Genomic DNA, 12,667 nt, shown 5'->3' with positions numbered 1-12,667 from the left:
TTCCCGAGCGCTTAGTAAGATGCTCTGCTCACAGTAGGCGCTCAATAAATAACACCGATTGAAGGCTGCTCAGCCTCCCTCCCCATCCGTGAACGGTGAAGGCGGCCTGGGGGAGACGGGCAGCAATAGCCCCGCGCGGCCGGACGCTAGCAGACAATGACCGTTTCCCTTCTCGCCACGGCTGTCTTTCAGGAGAAATCGAACGATGCACTTACATCAAGTACCACTATTCCTCAGCGACCATCCCCAAGAACCTCACCTACAACATCACCAAGACCATCCGCCAGGACGAGTGGCATGCCTTGCGTGAGTGCTTCCGGCTTCCTTCCTCGGGGTGGGACGGAAGTGGGGACAAGGGCGGGGGGAGGATCGGCCACGGGCCAGCTGGGGCCGGCGGACTCAGTCGTGCATTTGCTTCCGAGCCTGGCCCCACGCTGGCGCTCCGGGTAGATGTGTCCCCAGGGAGTTTGGGCACAGCAGAGGGCTCCTCGCGGTGCCAGGGTCCGGGCGTCAGTCCTCCCGGTTAGGGCACTGAGTCGCGGGCCGTTGTTGATGGGAAATTGACCGACGCCGAGAGTCTTGTGTGGTGAATGATCTCTTTCTGTCTTGGTGCCCCTGGAATGTCCACCCGCCCACCAACCCCTTACTTGGGCCCCTCTCCCTCTTCAGCTTGTAGCCGCTTGCTTTGCCAACTAGCCCAAACCGCAGCCCTCCGTCTGCCGCAGCCCTTCCCAAGCTTGGGTTCTCTGCAGAGATTGGGGTGATCTTCGTTTTCCTTTGCATAGGATAGGCCATTGCTTGTCAGGTGGAGGGGGTTATTAAGGGGTTTGCTTGGAAGGTGGCACTTGCCAAGTCAAATGGGGTGCCATTCTTAGGGACAGACAGCTGGCAATGGGGTGGGACAATGGGGACTGGCTAAGAAGGAAGGAGCTTCGCTCATGTCATGTAGGTTGGGGCATGGGGCGGGCAGGGGGAGACTGGCTGGGAGGAAGCAGGCCCAAGCTTTTTATTTCCTAGAAGCCCCTTTTCCTGCCCCGAGGGGTGCCTTGCTCCTGGAGGGGCTGCTTCCGGGCCTCCTGACTGGGAATCTGGGGCCGTGGGTAATTTTCTCGATGATAATTTTCAGGGAGACTCACGAAGATTTTGATGGCAGGCAGTCAGGCAATCTTCTTCTGGGTTGCTGGGCCAGATCTGATTTCCTCAGCCAGATGGGACAGGGGCCTATTACCTCCATCCAATAGAGAAGTAGTGTGGCCTAGTGGAAAAAGCAACAGGCCCGGGAGTCAGAAGACCTGGATTCTAATCCCTGCTTTGCCACTTGCCTGCTCTGTGACCTTGAGCAAGTCACTTCACTTCTCTGTGCCTCAGTTTCCTCACCTGCAAAATGGTGATTAAATCCTACTCCCTATACTTAGACTGTGAACCTCATATGGAACAGGGACTGGGTCCAACCTGAATCTCACATATCTACCCCAGCACTTAGTACAGTGCTTGGCACATAGTAAGTGCTAAACACGTATAATTATTATTATTATTATTATTATTATTATTATTATTATTATTAATACCCCTCTTCCCCTGCAGTCCCCTCCTCTTGATCCCACTGCCCCCATAGACCTTTTCCCATATTTTCCTACTCCTGCATCCCTCTTTATCCTATTTTCCCTGAGAAAAGTCCTCAGGCTGCTCTGGCTCTTCTTACCAGGTGGAAAGAGTGACAGCTCCTTGAACCCAAGATATGTTGAATAATAATAATAATGATGATACTAACAATAATAACGGTATTTGTTAAGCACACCCTATGTTTTAAGCCATGCACTAAGCGTTTGCGTAGATGCTAGTTTTAATCGGGGCAGAAGCAGACTCTGTCCATCAGCCTATGGAGAAGGGAGAACAGGTATTTAAACTCCATTTTGCAGATGAGGAACCCGAGGTCCGGAGAAGTTAAGTGACTTGCCCGAGATCACACAGTAGGTAAGAGGCGGAGCCGGGGGAAACTAGGTACTGGTAGCCAGATGTGCAGCTGGAGGTTTGGGGCTGGTAGGGGCAGGATGCCAGGTCTGCTAAATCTGACTGGAACTTAGCAGGTGAGCGCCGATGTGTCATTCGGATCGATCATTCCGGCCCCGGAAGCTGTTTCTTCTCCTGCTCTGACTCTAAGCTCTGTGGGAGGGAGGATGGGGTGAATGATCAGCGGGCTTTCTGATGGTCGTATGGCGGGGCAGTCTAGCCGGACCACTCCTGTTTTTCCATTTACAACAGTCAGTCAGTCGTATTTATTGAGCGCTTACTGTGTGCAGAGCGCTGTACTGAGTGCTTGGTAGAAGACAATATAACAGTAAACTGACACATTCCCTGCCCACAGTGAGCTCGCAGCGGGTCTTGGTCCGAGGGCACCGGGCATCATAAGGGTTGGATTATCCGGCACAGTCATTCCTTCGGGTTCCACTCTGGCTGAGGTGGCAGGCAGAGCCCACGGGGGTTGGGCAGGAGCCTGGGAATGGCGGGGGCTGCCTCGCCCTCCTTGCTGAATTCAGCTCCTCTCATCCCTTTTGACATTTTCAAGATGGGAGATTCTGCTCCCCGTCAATTGTCGTGGCAGGGGACGCCTTGGGGCTGAGGCAAGCAGGTCCGCTTGACTCGGGTGTGCCGTGGGACGGTGGCAAGGAGAGTTGGGCCTTTTAACAACCTCCTTCTGTCAGATGATAGAAGAGAAGTTCAACTAATTAGACAAAATGAGGGTACGGCGCACAGCCGGCTGGGAGAGGAGGGCCCGAAGAGGGAGAGACAGCAGAATGAGGCTCATTTGGAGGTCATAGCAGAGAGGCCCGGCCGAGACCCTCTAGGAGCAGTTGCTGTGATCCCGGGGGAGGATGCTAAGGGCACAGCTTCCTTAGAGCGCTGTGATGGCCCAGAGAGAAGCAATGTGGCCTACTGACAGGACCCCGGGCCTGAAAGTCAGGAGGCCCGGATTCGATTCCTGGCTCGGCCATTTTGCCTGCTCTGGGAACTCGAGCAAGTTACATAATTTCTCTGTACCTCAGTTTCCTCATCTGCAAAATAGGGGTTCGATACCCGCCCTCCCTGCCCCTTAGACTGTGAGCTCTTTGTAGATCAGGGATAGCATCTCACCTGCTGATGTTCTATCTTTTCCAGCGCTTAGTACAGTGCTTGGCACATAGTGCTGAACAAATGCCACAATTCTCGCTTGTATTATTCTCAAGACCTGGGGGGTTGGAGGACTGTGCTCTGGGGTGTCGGAGGATGTATTTAACCGGGCATTATTCTGTGGTCCGTGTGAGCACGAGCACGGTCGGCAAAGCCCAGCGTGCGATGCTACATTCTGCCCTCTGTGGCTGGTGGGGGCTGCCCCTCCTCAAGGTCATTGATGCAAACTGAAGTCTGGAAGAGAGGAGAAGCCAAGGCAGTTCTTTAGCCCACAGGTTTGGAGGAGGTCATTTTAAAAACACCACCGTGTAACTGCGAGGGCAGGATATCAACCGTATTTACTGAGTGCTTACTACGTGCAGGGCCCTGTACTAAGCACTTGGGAAAGTACAATACTCTCTGAGAGGTGGCATTACGGCTGTTCTCTTCTCCCCTTCTGCCTCTGGCCTGGAAAACCCTCCCTCCTCATATCCAGCAGACATTTACTCTCCCCTGCTTCAATGCCTTAATGAAGACTCATCTCCTCCTGGAGGCCTTCCCTGATTAAGCCCACTCTTCCTTTTCTTCAGCTCCCTACAGCTGACTTGCTCCCTTTATTCAGTCCCCCCGTGCCCAACCCACAGCACTTTCAAATATATCTGTAATTTTATTTATATTACTACCTGTCTCTCCCTCTAGACTGCAAACTCGTGGTGGGCAGAGAAAGTTTCTGTTATATTGTTGCGTTGCACTCTCCCGAGGGTTAATACAGTGCTCTGCTCACAGTAAGCGCTCAATAAATATGATTAACTGATTCACCGACTCTGCTTCCTCCTCCCCTCCCTCCCCACCTATTTCCTCCCTTAACTTTCTTTTCTTTCTCCTCCCCTTTACAGACGTTGTCATGGGGATCGGTTTACAGGGGGTTTAGTTTCACCCTGGGGATGGATCCAGCGGGGTCCTTCAACCCAGTTCTACTAGTCCGACGGCAGGCCGGGGAGCTTTTCTTCTCCCCTCCTTCCATTCTCGATTCTCTTGCTGACGAAGGAAAGGTTTCCCCGCGGACTCCTCTCTCCCCCCTGTCCTTAAGATCCAGTCTCTCTGCTTCCTTTTCTCCAAGAGATTCGTTATACATCTCGGTGGGTTGGTTAATCCTTCCCGCTAAAACTTTCTAGTCCCCTGTAGCCTGTCAGTGGTTCTGGTCCTTGGGGGTCCCCCTCCCTTCAGGAAGAGTGAACTCAAGCAGCTGAACTGGGCTTTACCGTCCTCTGCTCCGCACCCCTCTCCCCTCCTCAACTCTCCCCAGACCAGTACAGTGATGTGAACCCTCCTGCATTTTCCACCCTCCAGGGTTGAGGTTTGTGAGTCAGCACAAACCCTCTAGGAAGGGCTGGAAAGGCAATTTCTAAAACAATGAAAAGGCTTGGATTAGATGGAGCGAATGACATTTACCAAGAACCCAACAGAGGCGTAATTAACCTCATCAGGGGACCCGAGGGATTGCGGGAAGAGGTTTGACCTTAGATGATCTTTACACTTGGAATTGAACTTCGTGAGGTCGGGATGCTACTTTTCCCACCTCAAACATCAAACATCCTTTTTTAAATGCCACGAGGCCAAAACGGTAGGCAAGACTTTGGGGAAAATTTCACCTCAGTTTTAACTTGGACGTTCCCCAGAAACTTGATAAGGACAACAATAGGGACAACAAAAGTAACAATATTAATTACACTGGCCATTCATTCATTCAATAGTATTTATTGAGCGCTTACTATGTGCAGAGCAATGTTCTAAGTGCTTGGAATGTACAGTTGGGCAACAGATAAAGACAATCCCTGCCCAATGATGGGCTCACAGACTAAACGGGGGAGACAGACAGCAAAGCAAAACAGAAGGAAGCAAAAACAAGACAACATCGTCAAGATAAAGGTCCTAGACCAGGCACACGAGGTCCTTGACTGAGTGCCTGGGAGCAATCGCTATTTGTGCTCCTGTAGTAGCCATAAGCACTGTTAATAGCGATAATAATAGCAATAATAATTGTGGTATTTGTTAGGCACTTATTATGTGTCAAGCTCTTGGATAGGTACAAAACAATCAGGTAGGACACAGTCCCTGTTCCACACTGGACTCGTGATCCAAGTGGGGAGACAGAATGGGTATTTAGACCTCATTGTACAGTTGAGGAAACTGAGGCACAGAGAAGTGAAGTGATTTGCCTGACATCACACAGAAGGCGAATGGTGGAGCTGGGATTAGAACCCAGATCTCCTGCTTCCCAGGCCTGTGCTCTTTCCACTAGATCATGCTACTCTCAGTTGCTCTGGGTTCACTCCTTGGACCTACATGACTTAAAAATGTCTCTTTGGGGATGAGTTAAGTAAAAGTCCACTGAGAGAAATGTCACAGGTGTGGATCCAGGTGGTCAGCCATTTTCCTTCCCTAATTACCCAGGACCACTTGGGATGGGAATCCTTGGCAGTCTCCTTCAGGTCCACAAGCAGGCCCTTGAGGAGTTCCCCAAATCTCTAAATCCTCCAAAGCTCACAGTCACCCTCTCCAGCCAAATCCCACCGCCCGCCCCCCCCCCCCACCTTAATGAGCCTCCCTTTTCACAAAAGAAAAAAAGGAAGCTTGTAATCCACATTGCCACAGCGTGTTCCCCCAGGGCTCTACCTGGATCACACACCCGCCCCGCACAGGGGGAGAGACCAGAAGTCAGAGGAAAAATTCTTCCTTCCCCCAGTGGCCTTTATTCTGATACCAGAGGCTGTGGCCTTCTCTCTGCTTATAGTTAAATACCTTTTGAACAATCAGAAAAAAATCTTTCATTTCAGGCTTTCTAGGTATTACCGCAGGAATTCAGAAATTCTGGTTGGCTCCCTCTCTTCTATTGCCTTCCACATTAGGCCTTGACTGACACCGCAATCTGAACGTTGTCTCTGCTCCCTGGACCCTCCCCATCTCCCTGCCTACACATCCCTCCTATCAATCGGTTAGTCATTCATATTTACTGAGCACCGACTGTGTGGAGAGCAGTTTGCTAGGCGCCTGCGAGAATACAATCTAACAGTATAGCTGGTAATAATAATGTTGGTATTTGTTAAGCGCTTACTATGTGCAGAACACTGTTCTAAAGCGCTAGGGTAGGTACAGGGTAATTAGGTTGTCCCACGTGAGGCTCACAGTCTTAATCCCCATTTTACAGAGGAGGGAACTGAGGCACAGAGAAGTCAAGTGACTTGCCCGCAATCACCCAGCTGAGGAGTGGCAGAGCCGGGATTCGAACCCATGATCTCTGACTCCCAAGCCCGGGCTCTTTCCACTGAGCCACGCTGCTTCTCAGTGGTATATGCCCACTCTCTTGCTCACCCACAAACCAGGAGGCCCCCGGCTGGCCCACCCAAATACCCGGTAGGAAGACGCACGTGTCGAGTCCCATACGTGAAGCCAGGTAGGTGATTGTGTTTGGAATTGTCATTTCCAATCGCTTAGTCCAGTGCTCTGCACGCAGTAAGCGCTCAGTAAATACGACTGAATGAATAAAAGTGATGAGATGATGACAGAGCTGCCACTGTGTGGAGTTGAGATGATTTTCCACGATGGGACCCCCGAACACCCTCCCTCCGGCCCGGCCTTCTCCAGAGTCCTCCCATTTCCCTCCCAGGTCAGCGTGACATCAGGGCCGTGGAAGTTGGTGGTGGCGGAGGAGGGAGGCTTGGCCTGGAAAATGAAGGAACAGACAGGAGAGCATCTGGTCTCGCGTCAGAACCAGCCAGGGGATCAGCCAGCCGAAAACTGGACTGTCTGATAAAAAAAAAAAACCTAATCACTGACCACCCGCTCAAGAGTGACGATGCCTACGCTGGATCCCCTCAGTGCAATCTGGCCAATCTGGTCACATGCCGTGACTCCGGCACAACCCACTCCTCTCTTCTCTGGTATCTCCTTGCCTCCGCCGGGTCGCACGGTTTCTGTCGGGAAGACTGGGAGGAATCCAGGTGACTTCACAGAAGGAATCCCATTTAGTTCTAAGTTGCTAATGAGGAATTGCAACACCCCTACCGGGCAGGCAAGCGGCACTCTTATTTATTTATGCATTTATTCATTTATATATTTCTTTCTGAGCTGCGGGTAACTGAAACCCAAATACCTCTACTTTAATAACTTAAAGCCACATATTTGGAAACCTGATGAAAAGTCAGGCTGCCCTGGCTTCTGGCCTGGCGTGTTTTTTTCAGGCACAGCAATGAAGAAGAATCCGAATGCATTCCTCTTATCCACCCAAAGTCAAAGGCTCATTTTCCCCCAGAGATGGGGCCTCCTGAAAAGTGAGCCTTGCAGAGAGGAAAAAATCTTCTTGCCTCTCACTTCTACAGGAGCTGCCTTTCTCTTTATTTTATTTTTTAGGGTGTTAAGCGCTTACCATGTGTCAGGCACCGTACTAAGCCACGGGGTAGAGACGAGCTAACGTGATCGGACCCGATCCCCGTCCCACACGAGGCTCACAGTCTTCATCCCCATTTTACAGAAGAGGGAACCGAGGCACACAGAAATGAAGCGCCTTGCCCAAGGTCACACAGCAGGCAAGTGTAGGAGCCGGAATTAGAACCCAGGTCCTACTGACTCTCAGGTCTGTGCTCTATCCACTAAGCAGCACTGTTTTCTAGCAAGCAGGGAAGTGACAGAGAGAAGCCAAGAGATGGGGGAAGAGAGGGAAGGAGCCAGAAAGCATGAGAGGGGAAGAGAGGAGAGGGAGAGAGACAGACTGGGGAAGGAGGGAGAGAGGAGAAAAAGGAGCAAGCGGGAGGTGAAGGGAGAGGAAAAGAGGGAGAAGAGCATATTCATTGAGCCCCCAAGTGCTTCTGTTTCTCATTCCATTCTTCCAGTACCCCTCGAGCCTGCATTAACAGTGGATGTTTCTTCACCAGACACTCCACTTCCTTGGGCTTCCCTTAATCAGAGGCTTCTGTTAGTGCCATGTCAGGCAGGCAAAACTGTTCCGGACACCACCCTGCCAAGGGGCAAGACTGAAGTGACCAGGCTCATCTCTCCGGCATAATTCATTCAGACCAACGGGCATTTTTAAGGCTCCGAATAAAGGGGGCCTAGCGGTGAGGGGAGGGGAATGTCAGGGTTGCTGAGAATGCCGGGTCAGGCCAGACCACGACCCCAGAAATAGTCCCCGAGGGGAGAAGATCCCGGCTGATAGAGTTGCACTTGTTAGGGAAGCAGGAGACGGCCCTGGCTCAAAAATGGTCCCTGGCTTCTCCTCCTAGCCTGGGAGGCCCTCGTAGCCGTCTTGTTCCTGTCATGGAGACTCGCTTTCATTCCAACTCCCTCCAGATGGCTTGGACTTCTCTACACGGTAGCCCTCCCACCTCAAGCCTTTCCAAGGCAGCTTGCCTCAGTTTCTCAGTGGGTGGGTGAGTCTTCCCCATATTGACTCCGTACCATCCCTAGCCCACCGGACTCTCCGGCTCCCTAAACGTTACGGTCCTTACGCTGACCGAAGAACTGAAAGAAATGGCTCCATGCTGGTCTGGGTATTCATCTGGGCTTATCGATCCCACCCAGCTTGTGTGCGAGTCTACCGATTCTGTTGTACTCTCCCAAGCGCTTAGGACAGGGTTCTGCACACAGTAAGTGCCCCAAAAATACCACTGATGGATTTGAGTTGTGCGTGAAGATTCAAGGGCTTGAACCAGCCTCCCCGAGCAAGATCCCCAGTTTCTAGTCATTCGGTTGCATTTATTGAGTGCTTACCGTGTACATTCACACAGTAGAGTAAATGAGCACATGCCCATACACACATACAGGTACACCTCGCATGTGCATGCATTCTCATGTCTGGAGTGGAGTTTGTCCTTAGAATCTCTGTTTATCATTTGATTTTTTCAACCGATTCTCACCTAGGGATTGTGAAGGGGAAAAATCAATGGGAGACTATCACTTACTGACATGAGAGGGACTCCTCCGTCTAACACAACTGAAGCTGTGAATAATTCAACACGGTCCCAGGCTCCTTTTTCCTTTCTCAAGGTTGAGCTGATTAAAATTGTATGGGGCAAGGGCCAGGGAGGGGCCAGGAACTTGTCTGGGCTCCTCTGTACAATCGATTAAATTAACTAAACCATGTCCTCCTCCTACCTCCCGTTTCCTCTGTCTGGCCTTAAATCGGCCCGTCTTCTCCTCGGAGAGGGACGGCGTTTTACTAGCCCGCCCGAGTCTCAGCACAGCCTAACTTTCCTCGTTACCTGGTTCATCCAACCAGGTTGCCATGGAAATAGGATGTCACCCCCCGCACCCCGAAGCAGAATCAATGTACGCTAGGGATCAGCGTGGTTGGGGAGAGAACATTCCTCTCAGACTGTCTAATCCATCTCCCTCGACGAGATGGAGTCTCCAGAGGGGGGACCGGAGAGTCAATCGATTATTTTCACCTTAAGTCGGAGTAAGACAGCCGTGTCTCTGAACCGATCAGAAAGGAGTCCAACTTTACGGAAGGATGAGGGGAGGGAAATGGAGCGTGAGCTTTCCGTACTGAAGACGAAGATCTTGAACAAGGAGATGGGCCGGTTTGGGCTTTAGGGGAGCAGTGTGGCCCCTGGAAAAGAGCCCGGAGACTGGGAATCAGCAGGACCTGGGTTCTAATCCCAACTCCACCATGTGCCTGCTGAGTGACCTTGGGTAAGTTACTTCACTTCTCTGTCCCTCAGTTCCCTCATCTGTAAAATGGGGATTCAATACCTCTTCTCCCTCCTACTTAGATTGTGAGCCCTGTGTGGGACAGGGTCTGTGTTTGATCTCATTATCTTAGATCTCCCAGCATTTGCAGCAGTGTCTGACACATAGTAAAGGCTTAACAAGTACCAGAATTATTATTATTATGTATTATATTATACATAATGTATTATGTATGATAATAATAATAATACCAAGAGGATTGGGAGGAGGGGATATGAAATCAGGCAGGATTTCGGATAGAGTCAAGGAAGCTGGAATGTGTCCAGGAAGATGTCCTGCTGGTTTTTGTTTTTTTTGTGGAGTTGGCTATTGTTCCAGTGGCAAATCCGATCAGGGCAACCGAAGCTTGCGAGCAGAGGATGCTGGTGGGTAACAATAATAATGATGATGAGGCTTAATAATGGTATTTGATAAGTACCTACTATATGTCAAATCCTGGACACAAGCTAATCAGGTTGGACATAGTTCGTGACTCACGGGGGACTCACAGTCTAAGTAGGTGGGAGTAGGATTTAATTCCCATTTTATGGGTGAGGAAAAGTGAAGTGATTTATCCAAGAGCACAGAGTGGAAAAGTGACAGAGCCCGGATTAGAACCCAGCTCCTTCTGTCTCCCAGACCTCTTTCTATGGGGATGTGGGATTGACCGCCATCTCGGGGAGATGCGAGACCGCCTGTTTCATTTGGCCGGGAGGAGGGTACCCGGCGAAACCAGGACAGCGCCACCGAGACTGGGCCGAGGGATGATGAGCTTTGCCAAGAAAGGATAGACATTAATCTGCGTTTGCTGTTTGACCTAAAAAGTAATCAGATTCCTTCTCTCGAGGTAATCCATTCCGCTAATCAATGACTTCAGCCATCCAGAAGATAACCTGATAAAATTGCTGAGGCCTCCAAAAAAAAGCTCTCCCCTCAGACAGTGGTTCTGAAATCGAGACCACCTGTTTCCCTACGTCGCGGGCCTGGCTCATTCCGGCAGAGTAAGGGCAAATTCCAAAGTGGAATTGAGAGTTTCCGAAGGTCATCGGCCCCAGATAAGAAAGGAGGACCTCCCCAGATATAGTGGTGTTCAAAATGGTGTTTTCTGAGCTCTCAATGGGGGCAATGCCCTGTACTAAGCACTAGGGGAGGGAAAACAGAAGCATAAGAGAAGCAGCCTGGACTGGTGGAAAGTGCCCAGGTCTGGAAATCAGAGGACCTTCGTTCAATCGTATTTATTGAGTGCTTACTACAGAGCACCGAACTTCTCGCTTGGGAGAGTACAATATAACAATAAAGTGACACATTCCCTGCCCACAACAAGCTTACGGACTAGAGGGGGAGCAGGACTTTAATATAGATAAATTTCAGATAAGTGCTGTGGGGCTTGGGTGATGCAGAAGGGAGTGGGAGAAGAGGAAAGGGAGACTTAGGGAAAGCCTCTTGGAGGAGATGGGCCTGCAATAAGGCTTGGAAGGTGTGTGGGGGCAGAGTAAATGACCACCGGATTTGAAGAGGGAGGGCATTAAAGACATCAGGGAGGAGGTGGTGAGGGGACAGTTGCGAAATAGATGAGATCAAGGTACAGCGAGAAGATTTAGCACCCCAGGAACGAAGCGTGCGGGCTGGGTTGTAGTAGGACAGTGGTGAAGTGAGGTAGGAGGAGAGCAAGGTGATTGAGTGCTTTAAAGCCAGTGGTGAGGAGTTATTTTCCTGGGTTCTAATTCCCTCTGCCGAATGCTTGCCGTGTGACCGTGGGCTAGTTCCTTGACTTCTCTGCGCCTCAGTTTCCTCAACTGTAAAATGAGGAGTAAATCTTTCCATTTAGAGAAGCAGCGTGGCTCAGTGGAAAGAGCCTGGGCTTGGGAGTCAGAGGTCATGGGTTCTAATCCCCGCTCTGTCGCTTGCCAGCTGTGGGACTTTGGGCAAGTCACTTAACTTCTCTGTGCCTCAGTTACCTCATCTGGAAAATGGGGATTAAAACTGTGAGCTCCACATGGGACAGCCTGATCTGCTTGTATCCCCCCAGCGCTTAGAACAGTGCTTTGCATATAGTAAGCACTTAACAAATACCACCATTATCTTCCCCCCTCTGACATGGACTGTGAGCCCCATGTGGGACAGGAACTCTGCATTTCCTGATTGACTTGCACCTACTCCAGAGCTTAGAACTGCACTGGATGGGGATTGAGACCATAAACTCCACTTGGGACAGGGACTGTGTCCCACCCAATTTGCGTGGGTCCATCCCAGTGCTTAGTACAGTGCCTGGCATAGAGTAAGAGCTTAACAAATACCACAGGTATTGTTATTATTATTAGGCCAGCCCATCTGATTTTCAACTTCAAGTGACAGGACCTGAAGTACCGCCGGCCTCCTTTTTCCAGATTTTTCCAGAATTGGCATCGGCTCGCCCCAGAATCCTTGGTAACAGCGGACTCTCACTCAGCCTGGCCTGTGGGGAGGCTAGCGTGCGTGCCGGCAGGTGGGAAGGAGCTCCGTGAGAGCCATCGGAGAAGGGGCCGAGCTCAGACAACCAGCCTTAGGCTTTCTTCTTCCACAGCATCCTTGAGAGTCCCCAGAGCCTGTGGAGAGGGGGGACCTCGGTGGGCTCTCAAGGGACCCCGTTAGCTAATCCCTGGATCAGTTGCAGATGGCTCTTTCTGCTCCCTTCCCAGAAAGGAACCAGGGAGATAAGTGATGGACAAAAAGGAGGACTAAGTGAACGAGAACTCCCTGCAGCCATCACTCGCTTAATGAGGCAAGGGGGGCCCCCGGCCCCCGGCCCCCGGCC

The 12,667-nt window shown here is 51.0% G+C and overlaps 1 protein-coding gene across 1 annotated transcript in view; it reads left to right on the top strand.

The window, feature by feature from the left end:
* Positions 1-12,667, top strand: part of TMEM178B (transmembrane protein 178B) — a 171,848-nt gene that overhangs the window by 68,417 nt on the left and 90,764 nt on the right. Inside the window, exon 2 of the mRNA XM_029073313.2 lies at positions 193-306. Coding sequence (XP_028929146.1) covers positions 193-306 — 114 coding nt within the window. The remainder of the gene's footprint in view (positions 1-192; positions 307-12,667) is intronic.

This window comes from Ornithorhynchus anatinus, chromosome 10, assembly GCF_004115215.2.
Source record: "Ornithorhynchus anatinus isolate Pmale09 chromosome 10, mOrnAna1.pri.v4, whole genome shotgun sequence".
NCBI classification, from domain to species: domain Eukaryota; kingdom Metazoa; phylum Chordata; class Mammalia; order Monotremata; family Ornithorhynchidae; genus Ornithorhynchus; species Ornithorhynchus anatinus.
This window is presented reverse-complemented; position numbering and strand designations above follow the sequence as displayed.